We start from the raw sequence: 20,635 nt of genomic DNA, 5'->3' as shown, positions 1-20,635 counted from the left end.
CGACAGCTTAAGACGAATATATACGAAAGCGACAGGCAAATTTCATTGGACACACAATGCGGAAAGAAGCATTGGAGAATATTGTAACAACAGGCAAGTTTGATGGAAAGAGGGACAGAGGCAGACAGAGGGAAAAGATACTGGACAAGATGACAACATGGCTGGGAGCAGCAAGAATAACAGACACCATCGCTGCAACGCAAGACAGAGTGAAGTGGAGGTCCATGATCGCCCACAGCAGTCGGCAAGGCACCGGATGATGATGACGAGTAGTCCAAACTCATGAGCATTCTCCTTTTGACCCAGTGGTTGGGGAGTTCATCTCCTGTCTTCGTGTTCACAGCCACCACAACAGTGGGACGTCCCATTCCTCCAGCACAGTCCAGGTAGTAACAGCAACAGCAGGGGGCCATAGACATATCTGTTGAACGCACAAACAACATACAGTAGCGCATTAGAGAAACAATGCTGATGGGAAAACACAATTTGTTTGTTTGTTGTTGTTTTTTTTTTTCTTCAAGTAAAAAGAAGCACATGGACACAATAGAGATCATTCCATTTACTTTGAGTTGGAGGAAAGTGAAGCACAACCAAACAGCAACAGTCTTTAAGTTCCAATTTGTGTAAAGAGAAGTACATCAACAAAATGAAGGTCACTGAGCTCTTTTGCTCTTGTACATTGACATAAAAATAGTTATTGATGTAAGCGAAGAGCCACGAATTCTGAATGGTGCCAAGTTTATTTCTTTTCCTGATAATTTAGTTTAAAACTTGGACAGAAAACCTCACTAAAACTATAAGGATTATATTATAATTTATTTCCCCCTAGACGAAAAACACCCAAACAAAAACAAACAAATAAACATTTTTTTTAAAACCCCAAAAAACAACAAAAGTGTGAGTCTTGTAATATGGAATAAACAATCTGAGAAATAATGACTCAATAAGAAAAAGAAAAAAAACAGAAAAGAAAAAAAATACAAAAAACAAAGCAAAATCCTTTTCTTCGACTCTGTTATGATGAAGAGGATACACATGTCCGATCAGCAGCAGACTAAGAAGAGCAACGTTGCTGTACATTGTTTGTTTTAGTATGAGTTTTATGGCACTTGCAACTGCATAAGTTGTTGCTGTACATTTTTAACTATCAATATACAAATCAGTAACACAAGTTTTGCTGTACATTTTGAACCATCATATACATTTACAAATCAGTAACAACACTAACAACACAAGTTTACACATTTTATAGGATGTATGCTGTTGCCTTTATGAGTTTTAAAAGAAAAAAATACCAACAGAATTGAACAATCTGTATGTTCGCAGCGTGTTGAATGATCAAAGCTTGAACATTAAGTGGTGACTGATAGCAAATGTATTTTTTATGCTCACTTCGTCATATTTTACATCATTTAGCCTACATCAACGCAATTTAGAATCTAGATCATTTAAGACAGCAGGATGAGTGGGGTACAACATCCCGATGGATAGATAGAGATATTTTGTTTAAATTAAAAAAAAACAACCCAAACTTTCCAATCCAGAAATCAACATCATTGTAGTCACTAAGTACAGACAATATTAAAGAAAGAAAACCCCCCCCCCAAAAAACCGACCTCCCAATGGCACCTTCAAACCCCCCATACCTTCACAAGGGGATTTAGTTAGTTTTGTAGTTTTACGACGGTGGCAAGTGTATAAGATCATTAAAAAGGGCAAGAAGTCTAATATATCTGACATGAAAGCTCACCATAATGTTTGGAAGGGTAGCACAGCAAGGCTGAATCAAGCGTAGATCAGCTGTCAGAACAGTGGGCGTCTTGACCTCCATGTTTCAAGGCCACCATCAAATCACCGTTGGCAGTCTCCACGTTAGATGAAAACATGGTCTGCAGCTGCTTCTTCATCATGTTCCAGATCTGAAACAGATATAGGCGATCATGCGTCACTGAGAAAAACTTTTTTTAAAAAGTGAATTTGAACAGATGAGCGACGGGAAAGACTAGGTTAATGTCGTTTTTATAGAGCATCACAGCTGTGAAATGAGTGGAAAAAAATTGTTAGTTTAGTAAGAGTTTTACAGCGCTTTCAACTGTATAAGGTTATATGACCGTACAAAACACAAGTTGGTTGCATTCACAATAGTTCACAGCACGGCTTGGTTTAGGTCAATGATTCGATTAAATTGTAAAAAAAATTGTGGTAAAATATCGATCTAAAAAAATGACAATTTACTTAAGATTAAAATAATGGTATTCACAATTTATTGTAACGATCAATGGCCTTTAAAAAATCAAGAATTCAGCTCGGATCAACGGCAGAATAGATCTTGCAATTTCTTGCATTTAAAATACTTCCTTTGGGTCTTTACAAATTCTGGACATTCTGTTAAGATGTGTCAAATGGTGAAATCTGTGTCACATCTGACACAAAACAGTTTCTCATCTCCCTGCAGGAGGTATTAACGTGTCAGGCAGGTGTGTCCAATACGCAATAGAGTAAAAATGACTTTGTCTCTTCTGGAAAGGCCCGAATGTTTTTGTGGACCCAGTTTGGGCATGATGAGAAGTTTATTGTCTATTTTGGAAAACCATGATCATCAAAGTGAAGAAGAAGAAGAAGAAGAAGAAGAAGAAGAAGAAGAAGAAGAAGAAGAAGAAACAGGAGGAGGAGAAGGAGGAAAAGGAGAAGAAGAAGAAAAAACTACAACAACATTACACTATTTATTTAATCCTACCTGAGACTTAGTGAGTCCACAAGTAAAGACAAGAGACAGCCACCGTCTCGAACGAAGGCCAGCTTTCTCAGCACTCAGCCTCCGCCACTGTGGTCTCGTCAAAAGGATGTACCCTCTGCTTCATTCACTCTGTCACCAGACCAGACCAGTCTTGTTCAGATCAACTCCCACCTGACGAGATAACAACAACAACACAATTTTAGAAGCAGTTTAGTTTTAGTAGAGGTATTTTAGTTTTAGTAGAGGGTTTTACGGCGCTCACAACTGCATAAGGTCATATGAGCGCCAGAAGGTTAGAGTTGTTACAAGAGAGTAACAAACATAAAAAAGAAGAAGGGGGGGATAAGGACGATAGATGTTTGATAGGAAAGAAGAAGCAAACCACACCAGAGCACCCACCAACCACCCATTAGTAGTAGGTGTATTAAGGCGCTCGCAACTGCATAAGGTCATAAGAAACAGGCAGTCTTTTTTTGCTGTATACATTTTCCCGCTACAATCAACACAATTTAGTCCATTTAGGAGGCAGGCTGCTTTGACTTTGCCTCTCAGGGCTCACCTGGTCTCAGAGTGATACAATGTCCCAGTTTGTTAGTTTTAGTAGAGGTTTTACGGCGCTCGCAACTGCATAAGGTCATATAAGCGCCAGAGGATTAGAGGAGTTACAAGAGAGTAACAAACATAAAACAGAAGGAGGGGAGATAAGGACGATAGACGTCTGATAGGAAAGAAGAAGCAAACCACACCAGAGCACCCGCCAACCATCCACTCACCTGGGTCTCAGAGCGATACAATGTCCCAGTACAAAGATTGAGATATCCAATAACATTTTTAATTTCCCCACAAGGTAATAGAACTGACATCTTCTGCAGGTGATAACATGGCACCTACCACTAGCTATACCACAGATGACATACCTCAGTATAGTACATAGTATATAGTACAAAAAGTTACACATGGTGGACACAATACTGGTCATCTAGTGCAAGAAAAAAAAAAGCCAGCCACATGGACAGACAGAAACAACAGTAGGGAAAGAAAAGAAGTCAGTTTCTTCTTGTCCAGCTTTTTCTTCTTGGCTTTCCCTCGTGGAATGTCAAGACACAGAGGCAAGAAGTTGAGGATTGTGTGTGTGTCTGTTTGAGTAAAGAGAAGGACTTCTACATATAAAATGTCATTTAGTACGGTACATTGATTGTATTTATGCCACCATAAAAAGAGAATAAGTATTATGACCTAACAGAAAATTTTTTGTCCCACCAAAATAATAAACTTCACGTTTCAGATATAGATCTAGCATTTGAAGAAAAAGAAGAAGAAGAAGAAGAAGAAAAAGAAGAAGAAGAAGAAAAGGAGAAGAAGAAAAAGAAGAGAAGAAGAAGAAGTACAACAACAACAACAACAAAAACAAAAAAAGAAGAACAACTACAACATGATCAACAACAACACAACATTTCGTCCTACCTGACACTGAGTGTATCCACAAGAGACTGCCATTGTGTGGAAGTCCAGCTTCTTCTTCTCCTCACTCCTAGCCTCCTGCACTGCTATCCCATCAAATGGAATCGTGCTGTGCTTCGCTCCCTCCATCCACGATGAAAATTAATACGATGCCCCCTCCCCACCTTAATACTATAAATGCGGTACTTTCATGTGCTACTGAACAGCATTCAATAAATGTAATAAAGATGATGTACATTGAAAAGCAGCACAATGATGCTGAGTGAAACACTAGAGAAGACAAAGAAAACACAGAATCCTAATCAGACTAAAATACTCATGGGCAATGTCTTACTAGCTGTAAACATAATGCTTCTTTACATTCTGTTCAGCATACAATTGAACAAATGGAAAAATACATGTTAGTCCTCAGAGAGCTGGAGAACCAAAAAACTATGCTTCTGAATTTGTTACCCCCCCCCTTCCACATACACACACTGCACTACCCTACTCTCTCTCTCTCTCTCTCTCTGTCACATATACACAAACTATTTTCCAATTCATTCACAACTTTTATATGTGGCTGAAAAGCATTAGAAAAATACAATAAAGAGAATATTCAAACAAAAGGCAAAGCATTCTCATTCCAAAGATGAAAGCACACCCACAACCATACACATACACACAATTCCAAAACATAATAATATCTGCACAAGTAAGCATGGATGAACAGCTTGACTGAAAATATCACATCATAAGGTACAGCAAAAGACACAGCATTTTCACAACAGACGTCCCCACCCCCTTCCCCATACAAACTATGACATATTCTAAATGTACAGGCAAAAGATACAGCATTCTCACAAAATACGTCCCCACCCCCTCCTCCATATGAACAATAGCGTTTTCTAAATGTACAGACAAAAGGAACAGCATTCTCACAAAATATGTCCCCACCCCCTGCCCCATGCAAACTATAGCGTATTCTAAATGTACAGCATTCTCACAATAAACGACCCCTCCCCCTTCCCTATACGAACTATGACGCATTCAAATATGTACAGCAAAAGGAACAGCATTCTCACAACACATGTCCCCACCCCCTTCCCCATACAAACTATGACATATTCTAAATGTACAGGCAAAAGAAACAGCATTCTCACAAAATACGTCCCCACCCCCTTCTCCATACGAACCATAGCGTTTTCTAAATGTACAGACAAAAGGTATAGCATTTTCACAACACATGTCCCCACTCCCTTCCCCATGCAAACTTTAGCGTATTCTAAATGTACAGGCAAAAGGCACAGCATTCTCACAATATACGACCCCTCCCCCTTCCCCATACGAACTATGACGCATTCAAATATGTACAGGCAAAAGGCACAGCATTCTCACAATATACGACCCCTCCCCCTTCCCCATACGAACTATGACGCATTCAAATATGTACAGGCAAAAGGTATAGCATTCTCACAAAATACGACCCCTCCCCCTTCCCCACACAAACTATAGTGTTTTCTAAATGTACAGGCAAAAGGTATGGCATTCTCATCACAAACATGAAGGCACACTCATACATACATTACATACATGGGCGCATACACTCTTAGTTTAGTAAGGGTTTTACGGTGCTCGCAACTGCACAAGGTCATGCACACATTCTAGTATACATTTCTACACACACACACACTCAAATACAAACACACACACTTTTCCTTCTTCATATGGGTCACACTCAACTGTAAACGAGGCACCCACTCTGTGGGAAGGGGGACCTCTAGTTTTGCTGCACATGAGGTCAGCGGTGGAGGAAAAAACTTATAAATGCCCATCACAAATGGGGCTGAAGTTGCAGGCCAAAAGACTGGCAAAAAAAGAGTGTGCAATCTGTGGCCTTACAGATCTATCAGTGCCACTCTTTATAGTAAATGGGACAGGGACACCTTTGATAACTTTAGTGCATAGAAAGAAAGTGTCCGCTTTGCCAAAATTTTTTTAAAAAATAGATGGACTTTTTCATGAGTTCACCTGTCCTCAGACACATGTCAACGAACGGAAGGAATGGGAGACTGCCAATGTTGGAAAGGCATCTCAAATGCGTTTGGTAGTAAAACAGGGTTCATTGCAGCGCCTTCAACTTTCAAGGTACGCCAACGCCAAGTTGTCATTCAAATTGCAAGAGACCTACTATATTTTGTCTTTGACAAGTTAGGAGAGAAAAATGGTGAAATAGTAGTACAAGTAACAAGGCCAAAGACAGCTTCTGTGAGGCAAATATTGGCACAGAGCCATAACTTCAGGAGGAAACGATGGGACTGAAGAAATCACTATTCTGGAATTAAAATATTCAGTCCCACATTTGCCTTCATTCCCTGTTCCCCACGTCGCCACTTGAGTGTAGGGGTGAGTTTAGTTTAGTTTAATAAGAGTTAAGTTTAGTTTAGTAAGGGTTTTACTGCACTCGCAACAGTGTAGGGAAGAAGTATGATTACTTTACGACTTATCTGCTCTCTCAGGGTCATTTTGAGACCTTTTTCAGCTGCATCAGGAGGCAGAATAGTTGGAACAATAATCCAACACCAGCACAATTTAAGTGGGCTCATAGGTCGCTACTGTTGAAGAATGGCGTTCTTCCATCGGCAACAGCAAACTGAGTTTCCCCAACCCTTCAAGACGTTCATGTTGAGAGAAAAATGGTGGTTCGGGGACTGTGGGGAGAGATCAAGATGGGGGGCTTCCTTTACTGCACATCATACTGGACTACACTAACCATGGCCCTGGTTGTAATCACCGGCCAGACATTGTTGAACTGACTTGTTTGGGGACTTTTACTCGCTCTACTTTCGCCGGGGCAAAATCTTACTGTAGATGTAAGTTAGATTGGGAGATCTTGTCTTTAAAAATTAGACGTAGTTTTGAAAGAGGTGCTGGACTTTTACTAAAGATTCTTATCATACCCTCAGAGAAAATAAGCCAGGATGAAAACATTGAAACAGAAATTTTACAAATGGAAATGTTAGGCAAATTTTGTGACTACCATGTTATTATGCTAGTTGGAAAAATATCTGAGTTTGTGTTTTCATAGTCTCTGTTTTACATAAAAAGCCTGATATGGCTTAATTTGCAAATAGCAATACCGTTGGTTTGAAAGAGTTGTGATGTGATTAGCTTTGTTTGTAGGGAGAATGTCATGTGACAGAAAAGTCTACCGTGGTTCATGACCTTTAAGAGTGATGTCACTGTACAGGTCCTGAGCCACACGATGGAGAACATCACCGAGGAACTTGATCAACTACGATCAGAGACAGACGGAATTTTCAAAAACACTTCGGCAACCGTAGAGACGCTGTAGGCGGGATGGGAGTCCAAGTTTGAGGTGAGTAATAAGAATGATGAAGGATATAAAAAGTTTTTAAAATTTTATGATAAATAATAATAATAACAAAAACAAGCTATATTTGCAAATAGCAACAGCGTTGGTTTGAAAGAGTGGTGATGTGATCAGCTTTGTCTGTAATGAGAATGTCATGCGACAGAAAAGTCTACCGTGGTTCATGACCTTTAAGAGTGATGTCACTGTACAGGTCCTGAACCACACGATGGAGAACATCACTGAGGGACTTGATCAACTACGATCAGAGACAGAAGGAATTTTCGAAAACACTTCGGCGACCGTAGAGACACTGGAGGCGGGATGGGATTCCAAGTTTGAGGTGAGTAATAAAAATGATTAAGAATATAAAAATAATGCAAATTTTTTAATAATAAATAAATATAATAATAACTACAAGAAAAAGAAGTAGGAGGATTATAAGGTAGAAGTGAAGGTAGAGGAAAAAGAGAAGGAAAATCAGAAAGAAATAGGGAGGAGGAGGACTGATCCTTTCTTTGGAGTGTTTGAACACATTTCCCTCACAGGCCGGGCGCACTGTTAGCTCAGTTGGTGTCATGGTGGACTACACTAACCATGGCCCTGGTTGGAATCACCGGCCAGACATTGTTGAACTGACTTGTTTGGGGATTTTTACACTCTCTACTTTCACTTGGCAAAATCCTACGCGATATTGTATGTTAGATTGGGAGATCTTGTCTTTAAAAATTAGATGCAGATTTGAAAGAGGTGCTAGACTTTTACAAAAGATTCTTATCATACCCTCAGAGAAAATAAGCCAGGATGAAAACATTGAAACAGAATTTTTACAAACGGAAATGTTAGGCAAATTTTGTGACTACCATGTTATTATGCTAGTTGGAAAAATATCTGAGTTTGTGTTTTCATAGTCTCTGTTTTACATAAAAAGCCTAGCATGGCTTAATATGCAAATAGCGATACCGTTGGTTTGAAAGAGTTGTGATGTGATCAGCTTTGTTTGTAGGGAGAATGTCATGAGGCAGAAAAGTCTACCGTGGTTCATGACCTTTAAGAGTGATGTCACTGTACAGGTCCTGAGCCACACGATGGAGAACATCACTGAGGGACTTGATCAACTACGATCAGAGACAGAAGGAATTTTCTAAAACACTTCAGCAACCGTAGAGACGCTGTATGCGGGATGGGATTCCAAGTTTGAGGTGAGTAATAAGAACGATGAAGGATATAAAAATAATTTTTAAAATTTTATAATAAATAATAATAATAATAACAAGCAAAGAAGTAGAAGGATTATAAGCTGGAAGTGAAGGAAGAGGAGGAGGATTAGAAGGAGAAAGAGGAAGAAAAGTAGGAAGATCAGAAGGAGATGGATGAGGAGGAGGACTGATCCTTTCTTTGGAAAAAAATCTGCGTTTGTGTTTTCAATTTCTTACAAAGTCTCTATAACATAAAAAGCCTGATATGGCTTAATTTGCAAATAGCAATACTGTTGGCTTGAAAGAGTTGTGATGTGATCAGCTTTGTTTGTATGGAGAATGTCATGTGACAGAAAAGTCTACCGTGGTTCATGACCTTTAAGAGAGATGTCACTGTACAGGTCCTGAACCACACGATGGAGAACATCACTGAGGGACTTGATCAACTACGATCTGAGGCAGACGCAATTTTCAAAAACACTTCAGCAACCGTAGAGACACTGGAGGCGGAATGGGATTCCAAGTTTGAGGTGAGTAATAAGAATGATGAAGGATATAAAAATAATGCAAAATTGTTAATAATAAATAATAATAATAATAACTTAAACTACAAGAAAAAGAAGTAGGGGGATTATAAGGTGGAAGTGAAGGTAGAGGAAAAAAGAGTAGGAAAATCAGAAAGAAATAGGGAGGAGGAGGACTGATCCTTTCTTTGGAGTGTTTGAACACATTTCCCTCACAGGCCGGGCGCACTGTTAGCTCAGTATCATACTGGACTACACTAACCATGGCCCTGATTGGAATCACCGGCCATGGAAGTGAAGGAAGAGGAGGAGGATTAGAAGGAGAAAGAGGAAGAAAAGTAAGAAGATCAGAAGGAGATGGATGAGGAGGAGGACTGATCCTTTCTTTGGAAAAAAATCTGCGTTTGTGTTTTCAGTTTCTTACAAAGTCTCTATAACATAAAAAGCCTGATATGGCTTAATTTGCAAATAGCAATACTGTTGGCTTGAAAGAGTTGTGATGTGATCAGCTTTGTTTGTATGGAGAATGTCATGTGACAGAAAAGTCTACCGTGGTTCATGACCTTTAAGAGAGATGTCACTGTACAGGTCCTGAACCACACGATGGAGAACATCACTGAGGGCCTTGATCAACTACGATCTGAGGCAGACGCAATTTTCAAAAACACTTCAGCAACCGTAGAGACACTGGAGGCGGAATGGGATTCCAAGTTTGAGGTGAGTAATAAGAATGATGAAGGATATAAAGTGAAGTGAGCCAGCTGTTCCTTTTTTTAGAGATTGGCGGTTTTCCGACTATTGGCGGACGATTTACAGGTCTGCACTAAGACTTGTAAAAAAAATTTAAAGAGCCCCAACAATTTTTTATTGTTACAAATCTGCTGACGGTAAAAATCGTAACAAATCGCCTTACGATAGGAATTTCAAAATGAGTCTAAAAAATCGTAATAATTACAAAATCGGAATGGTTGGCAGCCCTGTAGAATGTCTACAACGTCACCTCAAACACCAAGACACAGGTGGTGCTGCTAGCAACAATGAATGCCGCAGGCTTTTACTTGCCACCCCTGCTCATCTACCCGTACAAGAGGATTCAGTGGAAAAATCTACACAACGGTTTACCCCGACGCTTTGTTGCGGGTAAGTTTGAGGTTAGAAAGTAGGGATAAAAATAGATCTAGACAGCTGGACTGAAAACAAAGCAAAGAACGACAAGATGCTGCCCCTATATGGAGAGAGCAACAACTCCAGGAACACCTAGGACAGGCACATTTTGCCGCCTCTTACGGTATCCACCATTCTTTGCTTTTCCAGCCCACAGAGAGAGAGAAACCTAAAATTTCTATCTTAATTTAACAGTACAATGTTTGACATGAATTACACCATGAATCCATATGCATTAAGTTCTTCTTGATAAACATCATGTTTGATTTTACAAACCAGATTCATCCGAATTCTGCACTACAAGCAACATGCTATATTCTGGCAGGTATTGGACAATGGTTGGATAACCGCAGCAATTTTCTTCGCATGGCTGAGAGACACGTTCATCCCCAAGGCCATGCACATTAAGAAGCCCTTGCTACTCCTTGTTGATGGCCACATCAGCCATACCTCGCTGTTTGAAACTTCAGAGATCTGCGAGGCCAACGGCATCATATTGTATTGTCTCCTGGCACATGCCTCCCATCTCATGCAGCCCTACCTAACATCAGGCATTCTTTGGCTCCGTGAAGTCTGCCGTGGTCTGATGCAAGCAGAAGGCACATCGCTGAGACTGGAGATGCAGTTTGGCTGGACACCTTTGCCAAGGTTTTTCAGCCTGTCTGGCAGAAGTGTGCAACAACAGAAAATGCAGAGTCCAGCTACAGGGCAGCAGGTATTTTCCCTTTTAGCCCCCAGAGAGTCCTGGAGAGCAAGAAGATGAACCCTTGCCGGGTATATAGAGATGTGCCCTCTGGGAACAGTGATCAGCCACCAACTCAGCTTTTGCCACCAGTTGCTCAACCAGAGGACGAACCACCAGCTGCTCAACCTGAGCCACCAGCTTCCTTCGAGTACATCGAGTCAGATGATGAAGGACCTGAGCCGCAGGTTCCCTTTGACCTACCATGGAACTATGAGGAGGAGCCTGCGTCCAACCAACCAACACCCGCGATTCGGCCTCCTCAGCCCTGCGATCCGGCACCCCAGAGCCCTGCGAGCCGACCTCCTAGCCCTGCGAGTCAGCCTCCTAGACCTGCGAGCCAGCTCACTACCCCTGCGAGCCAGCCCCCGAATCCTACATCAACGTCAAGCCACCATGAGGAAAGCACCTACACAGCAAAGCAGCTGGAGGCAATGAAAGACTTTACCCTACATGTGACTGACGAGCTTGGTAGGAACGGTTTTCTGCGATGTATTCAGGCCCTCTCAAAGGATGCTATGGAAAATCATGAGGGCTTCTCAAAATTCAAGAGCCTGGCAGCCTCCTTGAAAGCCTCATTCCAGAAAGAAAGCCTCGAAACCCCATCCAGAGAACCACTGAGCCTCGATGACACACTCAGAGTGCCAAGATTCACAGGAAAGGGAAAACAGAAGAAGAAAAAGTTAACACCGACAATGCACTACGTGCTTAGTGGTGCAGAGCACAGAGAAGCAATTAAGCTTAAAGAACATGGAAAACAGAAAGAGGAAAAGGAGAAGTTGGCGAGGAAGACGACAAGAGAAGATAAGGCAAGAGAGAAGAGAGAGGATCTTAAGAAAAAGAGATGAGAAAGGGAGATGGCAAAGGTTACAAAATCAGAGGAAGGCAGCTGAGATGGAACGTAAAAGACGAGAGGAAAGACCAGGCTGAGATGAAGAAGATAAAAAAGGAGGCTCAAAGGAAGAGAAAGCACAGTGAAAGTGATGAAGATGATGATGGATGTCTGATGAAAGAGACGAAGCAAACGTTGAGAGAGGCTGACGAGGATGATTTGGAGAGTATGGAGGATGTGCGTGAAGATTAGTGTGGAGGATGTGCGTGAAGATGAGTGTGGAGGATGTCGTGGGAGGGGAGGAGAGTTTGAACTGTAGGAGGCTAGTGAAACTTGCGATTCTAGGTGGCACACACGTTGCACCAAATCAGCTTCTGGTCTTGATGCTGATGAGCTGAAGGACTTCCCATTTGTCCCGTTTGTGTGCGACGTCGTGTAGCCCACATCAATAGTTTCATGGCCACTTACAGTGACAGAATGAAAGTGTGTGTGTGTGTGTGTGTGCGTGTGCGCGTGTGACACCTCCGTGGCACCTTCTGCATCGCAGCCCTCCGTCTGTGCCCCCTCCGTGGCACCTTCTACGTGGCAGCCCCCTGTCTGTGCCCCCTCCGTGGCACCTCTGACATGGCCTGAGGAAAGAGAGAATGAGCCAGCGCCATCATCCCCTTTCTACGACGACCTTGATTTGGATATCGTTCCTTGAGTACTCCCCCCGCTTGAATCACTTCTGGAAATTCCACCTCAGGAAATTTCAAGCCCACCTCCAAGTCTGGAGCCAACGACTCCAGCACCATCAAGCAGAGGAGTCCAGACCTCAGCGCCAAGTCCCGATCACAGTACAGCCCCAGAGCAAGAAAACGCCTTCACCCTCAAGCAGTTGGAGGCAATGCGCGACTTCGCCCTTTTCGCCTAGGAAGGAATGGGTGCCTGAGGCCAAGGAACGTGAGGCTGATAGGCAGCGTCCCCGTTGAGGCCTGTTTGTGCATTTACTGCACAAATGTTAGGTGCTTATTTTTTTAATACATACATCTTGTTAACAATGTTCATGACTACTTTCACATGTTTCAATATTTAATTTGGTTTATCTCCTTAGGGCTTCAGTGTCACAAGACTAAATAGTTGTTGATTTCATTTCAGATTGGCGATCCAGGTCCTGAATAAATTGCTGGGTGCCTCTGGCCAATTGCCACAGGAGAAGGACATGCTGTCTTTCCTTTGCTGTCCATTTGATGGGAAATTCCCGAGGATGGACTGTGTGACACGTACGTGAATCAGTTTTCTTTTCTTTCCATTTATTATGTTGATATTGAAATCACTAGCGAGCACCATTACCTTTCTCTGCCTCTTCGGGAAAATGTGCAGACTGTTCCAACCCCATGTGCCCTTTCAGTCTTCTGCCGGGACATAATGTCTGCCACATCTACTGTGAAGTGGCAGCGTTGGCAGAGAAATGAACTAGGGAAGATGGAGCCATGCCAGAAGGAGGACTCTGTGAGGTAATTCATCGATCAAGATTGACATTATACAAAGCAATTTTATACCTATACCTTTTGCCTCTCTTACAAGTAAACATTTTATATCTCGTCAGGGATCTGCTCAAGGACCTTGAAAAAGACCTGCTGGAGCCAACAAAGGGCCAAAGCTTCCTGGAGCACCTATTTACGGCTTACTGGCAATACCACCAGTTTAAAGTGTGCCGCCAGAATCCGGAAGAAGGTAAAATATCAACATGTTTTTGTATGTTATATACTACAAAAATCTTATTTTTTTATACTCATTACTTTTGCAATTACTCTTTTGTTTCACAGGAGAAGTCGTCATGGTCCAGGATTTTGGCGAGAACCGGAAGGCTGCGTACACAGCTGAGATTAAGTCTGCTCATTTTAGCAAACAGTAAGTGACAATACACCCGGTTGTAGCCCTTTAAAGGGCTGGCGACACTAGTGAGGGACAGCTTGATTTTACTGAGTGACGACATCACTCGAATGACCATCAAGCTGTCCAGGAATTTACCAGACGGTCACTGGAGCTGCTCAGGAAGAAGCTGACAATAAAAAAGCTCACCATTTGGAGCGATGGTGCTGCCAGTCAGTACTAAAATACATTTCAAGTGAATAAGACAATTTTGTTGTTTGATTTATTTTGCAGGGAAGAGGCAGCTTCCACGATCTGACATTCCCGCCCCATCAGCCCCAAAGATGCTACTATGGCTCCGAGCACGGAAAGGGGGAGTCGGATGGAGTGTGTGTGTGTGTGTGTGTGTGTGTGTGTGTGTGTGCGTGTGGTGTGTGTTTAAAAAGATCCATTGTCAATTAGATGTATACATATGTGCTTTAGAGAATGTAAGCATGATACATGAGGGTGAGTATGTGTGTGTGTGTGTGCGTGAGTCTGATTTTTGGGGTGAGTGTGTGTGGGGGGAGGATTTTCTAGGGAGAGGGAGGCTTTAAAAATACTTCCTGTGGAAAAATTGCTATTAAACATCTTTTAAATATGAAAATAATGTGTGTTAAGAATATGGGGGGGGGTAGGGGAGATGCTCTAAAAATACTTCCTGTGGAAAAATTGCTACATCTTTTATATGAAAATAACGTGGGTTAAGACTTTTGATTAAAAGTTACGAGTCTGAAGTGCATGACTGAGAGGTGTACGGTCTGCTGAAGAAGTGAATGGACCAAAGAGAAACTTAGAAAAGTGTCCGGAACAACGAGAAAAGTCGAAAAAAATTTTAGGATGGAAAACCCATCACGTGACTTGTTATAAAAACAGCTAGATGTATCAGAAAGTGACATCATTCAGAATATAGACGGGCTTCACTACAGAACGTGCAGATCTGCCCTGACCCCTGGTTACTCCCAATAATGATCATTCCAATGTGTTTTTTCATCACCTGTGAGATTTTGAGAAAAGTTTGTATTTAATTTTCTATTCCAGATGTTGATCTCTTGATCTTATATTTTTAACTGCTTTATTGCGTCCCATGGCTGCTGCTAGACAGCCGTCCATTAATGTACTTTTTGAAATTGGACGTCAAATGATGATGCTATAACTTTTCTTCAGCACCATAATGTTTTAAGATCTAACCCCCCCCCCCCCCCCCAATAGTGTCACTTGTGGGCGTTTGATGACCCTTGTCAAATCTGGTCGAGGTGAGGACAAAGTTTTTCGTTACCCCAGTTATAAAAGTGTTGTGATTTCATTGAGGAGAGATTCTTACTGGGCAAACTCAAATCTTTCTTTGAAAGTCCTTGTGCAGTTGTATTTTTGGGCCTACAAAACACCACTTTGTGTTACAATTACAAGTGATTTTGTTGGAGTCAGTCCTGTCACTGTAGCACAGTGGTTCCTCCAGTACTTTAGGGACATCTGTAGCAACTGGTTGGTTAAAAACCCATACCAGACAGGAGGCCCTGGACAAGCCGTGGAAATCGACGAAAGTGTCGTGGCAAAAAGAAAGTACAACAGAGGCCACCGAGTTCCAGACCGGTGGGTATTTGGAGGAATCTGCAGGGCAACTAGACAGTCGTTCACACTACTTGTTCCTGACAGAACTGCTGCGACTCTTCTTCCAATAATCCGGGATAACATTGCCCCTGGTTCCATCATACACAGTGACGCGTGGGCAGCATACAATGGAATTGTGGCCTTGCCGGTAAACCCTCCGCACCAGCATCAGGTGGTCGTGCATGCATTAACTTCGTCGATCCAGTTACGGGTGCATGCACGAATCATACTGAAAACTTGTAGAATCAGTGCAAGCGTCGGTTCAAGCAGATGAATGGTACTACATCAACGACAATAGATTCCAACCTAGAGGAATTCATGTGGCGGGAATTGCAGGGGCAAATCAACAGACAGGCATTGGACAATATACTCTTGCACCCGTCACAATGGTAGGCATTTCGATAGCCGTGCGCGAGAACTGGGTCACGGCGGTCGGTAGCAGCCGGTGATTTTTATGCATCGGTTATTACTTTTGCGGGTGTTGTCGGCAATTTGCGGTTGTTTCGTGCAGAGAACAAAAAACTTAAGGCACAGGGGTCTACCCTCCAGACAGATTTGTCTGTTGATCGGCATGCAATGCTGTCGGCACAGAAGAGGAAGACCAAGCAGGTGGCCCGTCAGCTGGATCAGACAAGACTCTCTCTTCGGTCAGAGAGACTACGCTCTGCTGACCTCAGCCAGTACATCTCCAATCTTGAAGGAGATCTCGACGAGTTGAGAACTGAGCTCGAGGCACAGCAGAGCAAAAAACAAGGGCAATATCTCGTCTGTTCTCGGCAAGACGTACACCACGCAGATCCGTAAGTGCATCTACACCAGCTTGGCCAGTCTAGTATCCACCGAGAAGGCTGGGCCTATCATCTCTTACGTCGTAAGCGAGCTCACGGGGCAGACAGTCAGCAACGTCCCTGCCTCATCTATGTCTGCCCAAATGGCATATGAGATGGGGGCCATATCAGACTTGCAGGTTGCAGAGGAGCTGTACAGATCAAAAGTGGCTACTCTGTCATGGGATGCGACATCTCTGAAAGGTGAACATGTGAATGAAGTGTGCATTTCTGTGGGTGACCGCATTCACCCGCAAGTCACTCACAATCCAGGTTCAAGGGTTGTCAGGTCAGGAGGAAAGGCAGAGGACTACACAGCACAAATTTCAAGTTCTCTGCATCATCTGTCCTCTGCCTACTCTCTTTACAACAAAGTCGAGCAGCAACTGATCTTTGCTGCCTTTCAGAAAGCCATCTCGTCGACCCTGACAGACCGAGCTGCTGTCAACAAATATGTGACGGACAGGCTGTCGCAGCAGCTCAGGAAGGACCTGGTTCAGCTCAACTGCAACCTCCATCCCCTCGACGGGAGCCAGTCTCACGCCCTCAGCTGACTGAGCCTGCTCCAGGCGAAGCTTCCACATTGATCGACCTAGATCTATTGCCATCCACTCAGCTGACTGAGCCTGCTCCAGATGAATCTTTCACATTGATCGACCTATTGCCATCCACTCAGCACACTGAGCCTCGACCTGTGCCTTTTGCAGACTGGAACTTTGCCGTTGATTCCATCTTTGTCCCTCCGACACCTGAGGCTCGCAAGGTTTCAAACCAAAGGGCCATGAGCTCACATCGGTTGTTAACAAGTGATGAGATAATCCAACAGAAAAGGGAGAAGGAGATAAAAAAACAACAGAAAGAGGAAGAGAAACTTAACAGGAAACAAATGAGTGAAGAGAAGAAAGCTAAAGCTCAGGCACAAGCAGGAAAAAAGTAAAGAAGTCTTAAGATGCAACAGTTTCAAGATTGAACCCACATTTGTTTCGTTCTGGTTAAAAATATTACACAATTTTGTTCAAGTTTGATAAACAATGACTTCGTGTTTCTGTTCTGTTTGTTCAGTTCTAGTTAAAATTTGAGACTTAGTGGGCAAAACCAACGGCAGTGGCACTTGGCCAAGATGGTCTTAGAAGGTATTCATCATTCAGTGAAGAATATTGGTCTTTGGCTGGCAAAGTTCAAAAGCAGACACTCTCTAGGCAGATTCAGGCCTAAAATGTTTCACTAAAATGTTGAACTTGTCCAGCCAAAGAAGTTGCTTAAAACTTATACAAACAAAAAAATGCCAAGCGTGTACAGTTTCCCTTTAACTTTATATGTAGAAATTGAGACATGACACCATTCGGAATTGGGACAACCCCTGTTCGAAGTTGGGTCAACCCTATTCGGATTTGAGACGAAGCACCCTCCTTTACTAAAATTAGTCTACGGGTTTCCTGAGTACCCATAAGGCCATTTTGAAGTGAGTAGTCCAATCAAAAAGGGTTTGACAACATAACTATACATCAATGCACACGACTGGTTGACCCGATACAAGGCTCTTCTCACTGAAAAGAGAAAGTACGGAAAAATCGTTCGGAATTGGGACAGTTTACCCTACTGCTTCTCCCTTCCCTGTTGTGTCGTCGGAATCTGAATCTCAAGCATCCGGTTCAGTTTCTGTGGTTTTGTCTATGGATTAATCGGATGAGGATGCTCCGGTTCTTGATTTGGGTGTAAATCTCGATGTTGATAGGACAGCTTCGCACCTTTTCTGGACCAAATATAAATAAAGGTAAGTTGTGAGATATTTAATTGAGATTTACGATGGTTAAAAGGTCGGGGTAGTTGTTGTCATTCGAATAACCGTGAGGAAAATACAAACTATACACATTATTTGATTAAATGAGCTATTATGACTAGGGGAGTATTCGAGTTATAGTGATTGGTCATACGCGCGTATGAATACTTGTTGGAGGATGTAAACAAAGATAGAGCACGCAGGGACATTCGAGTGGATTTTGCAGATTCTTTTGTCTGTACAACTAAAGAATCAGGGTCCCGTTTGTTTGTATGGCGGCCATGATGGATACGTACGGAAGTGATTGCCAGTTGCCAGATGAGCGGGAGTATGCTAAATTATTATTATATTTTTGGCAAAATTAGCAAGTTAGTTCCTGCCCGTAAAATTACAACCTCTGAATGAGTATAAGTATACCAAATTATTAATTTCTTTATTAATAAGATTTATTTAATGTTTTTTTGGCAAAATTAACATGGAATTGCTGACAGAAAAAAGGTAGTTCCCGCCTAAAAAAGCTAGAGGACTCCAGTAAAATTTCTTGGTTTCTTACTGCGTTTACTATTCTTACTGTGTTTTCTAGTATCATCCATTGCGTGTGTACTGTGTTTTCTAGTATTATCCATTGCGTGTGTACTTCCATTGCGTAAAATTTCTACATTGTGTGAGTAGTTTCCATTGTTTTAAATCATGTGAAAGAATAGTCTGTGGCATTGAATCTATTGTATACCTACGCTAGCACAGAGGAGGATGCTGTTCTGTTTTTGCAGCAGAGTTTTGCGACAGACACCACCAAATTGTTCTAGGTGCGGTAGGGTAACCACTTTAGTAAAGAGAGGGGACGATAAATGTTTTAGGTGCCGAACGCACGAAGGTGAAAAAAACTGAGCTTCATGATGGTTCTTACTGGAGATGGAGCAACTTTCGCTGTGCTAAAATGGTAGAACTTTTGTTCCTTTGGAGCTTCAAAACGTAACTGTGGTTTTCACCGGATTGAGCGTACCAACAGTAATCTAGTGGTTCGCCTATTTCCGTGATATTTGTAGAGACGGGCTCATCAAACACCCATACCAGATTGGAGGACCTGGGGTAGTAGTCAAAGTCGACGAGAGCCTAGTAGCAAAGAGGAAAAATCACACAGGACGCGTTGTTCCCCAACGCTGGGTGTTTGGCGGCGTGTACCCTGCTACAGGGTCCAGATTTCTGGAGGTAGGGCCTGACCGGACTGCCCAAACCCTTGAGGCCTTTAATTAATTGAACAATATATATAGCACAATAGCACCAGGCAGTATTATCCACACTGATGCATGGGCAGCGTACAAAATAACATCTCAGAGTCAAATTTGCCTGTAAATCCGCGCGCTAATTTGCATTGTTTGAACTGATAGGTCATCTGGGTATCTCTGCATTGTCCCGCTCATTTTAGTTTGTACCTCTGTCGTTTGTCGATGAGGCATGATGTCGAATCATGGCTTCCTATCATGACTATTTCGGCTTATTTCGTTTAGCGGAGATTTTACATTTCAATGGACTGAAGGAGTGGTTGAGAAGCAGACAACTTTTAATTGATTTTTCGGACACAACGTGCAATTGTGGTGCATATTTTTCGTCATTAAAGGATAGTTCCGCTTCTGTGGATAAAGAAATGTGGAGGTGTCAGAATAGACAGTGCAGGAAGAAATTAAGTATCCGGACATTAAAAATGAATTTTATTTCAGAGGATATTTGTTAATTTTTCCGAAAAATTATGAAAATTTGGAGCCGTCTTTAAAAATCCACTCTTTGTAAGACTTGAAGAATGGACGTTTGAAGTCGGCACTTTCCGTAGTTTTCCGACAAACGCCGACGACCTGATACGAAACTGAGGCTTTCTAGTTTAGCGTCAGTAGCGGGTCTCTTGAACTGTGTCTGTGTTTTCGCCCAAGGTAAGTGTTTTGCAATGTTTTTTACCCCTTTTTTTTTGTAAGACTGCGACGACCGCGATTTGGCGTTCGCCTCGCCCCAGCCTCGTCCGGCCCCGGTGTTCGCCTCGCCCCAGCCTCGCCCGGCCCCGGTGTTTGCCTCACCCCCACCTTCCACCACAGCCCCAGTGTTCGCCTCGCCCCAGCCTTTGCCCCCAGCAGTGTGTTCCTCCCCCCATCTTCGTCCTGTCACTACCCCAGTATTTGCCTCCTCACTCCTCAACGCTCTGGACTTATCAACATCAGTCCCCAGACAGTCCCCGCTTCCTGTAACATCAGCTGCACCGCCCTCAACAACTCCCATAAGGGCGAGTAAAACAATGAGGAATTTGTCATCGCATATTAAATCGGACATTAAAAAGAAAGTGAGAACCCCTGAGGAGTATGCCGATGTTGTGCGACACCTGGCGACTCCCAGGACTCCAGAAAAGAGGAGGGCCCTACTTGCTGTAGGGGTACAGCAGCAAGTCGATAGGCCATTACGACCTGTGCCTCCGCAGAAGGTACAGCCCAGTAGAAGGAAGCGTACACCATCACCGGTTCAGACTCGAG

The 20,635-nt window shown here is 42.7% G+C and overlaps 1 protein-coding gene and 1 long non-coding RNA gene across 2 annotated transcripts; one reads left to right on the top strand and one right to left on the bottom strand.

The window, feature by feature from the left end:
- Positions 1 to 197: 197 nt before the first annotated feature.
- On the bottom strand, positions 198 to 8,819 carry LOC106013143. The gene is made up of 4 exons (XR_001185257.2): positions 4,202 to 8,819; positions 2,738 to 2,908; positions 1,751 to 1,919; positions 198 to 421 (listed from the first exon to the last, which is right to left on the bottom strand). It is a non-coding gene; the product is annotated as an uncharacterized LOC106013143 (long non-coding RNA).
- Positions 8,820 to 11,196: 2,377 nt separating this feature from the next.
- Positions 11,197 to 12,027, top strand: LOC106013172 (swi5-dependent recombination DNA repair protein 1 homolog). Its single transcript, XM_013088192.1, has one exon. The coding sequence runs from the start codon at positions 11,197 to 11,199 to the stop codon at positions 12,025 to 12,027; it is 831 nt and encodes a 276-aa protein (XP_012943646.1).
- The last annotated feature ends 8,608 nt before the right edge of the window (positions 12,028 to 20,635 follow it).

Source organism: Aplysia californica, unplaced genomic scaffold (genome assembly GCF_000002075.1).
Source record: "Aplysia californica isolate F4 #8 unplaced genomic scaffold, AplCal3.0 scaffold00022, whole genome shotgun sequence".
Classification (NCBI taxonomy): Eukaryota; Metazoa; Mollusca; class Gastropoda; order Aplysiida; family Aplysiidae; genus Aplysia; species Aplysia californica.
This window is presented reverse-complemented; position numbering and strand designations above follow the sequence as displayed.

Excerpts from the sequence above, each read along its gene's own strand:
- LOC106013172 (XM_013088192.1), top strand. The coding sequence starts at position 11,197 with ATGAACCCTTGCCGGGTATATAGAGATGTGCCCTCTGGGAACAGTGAT.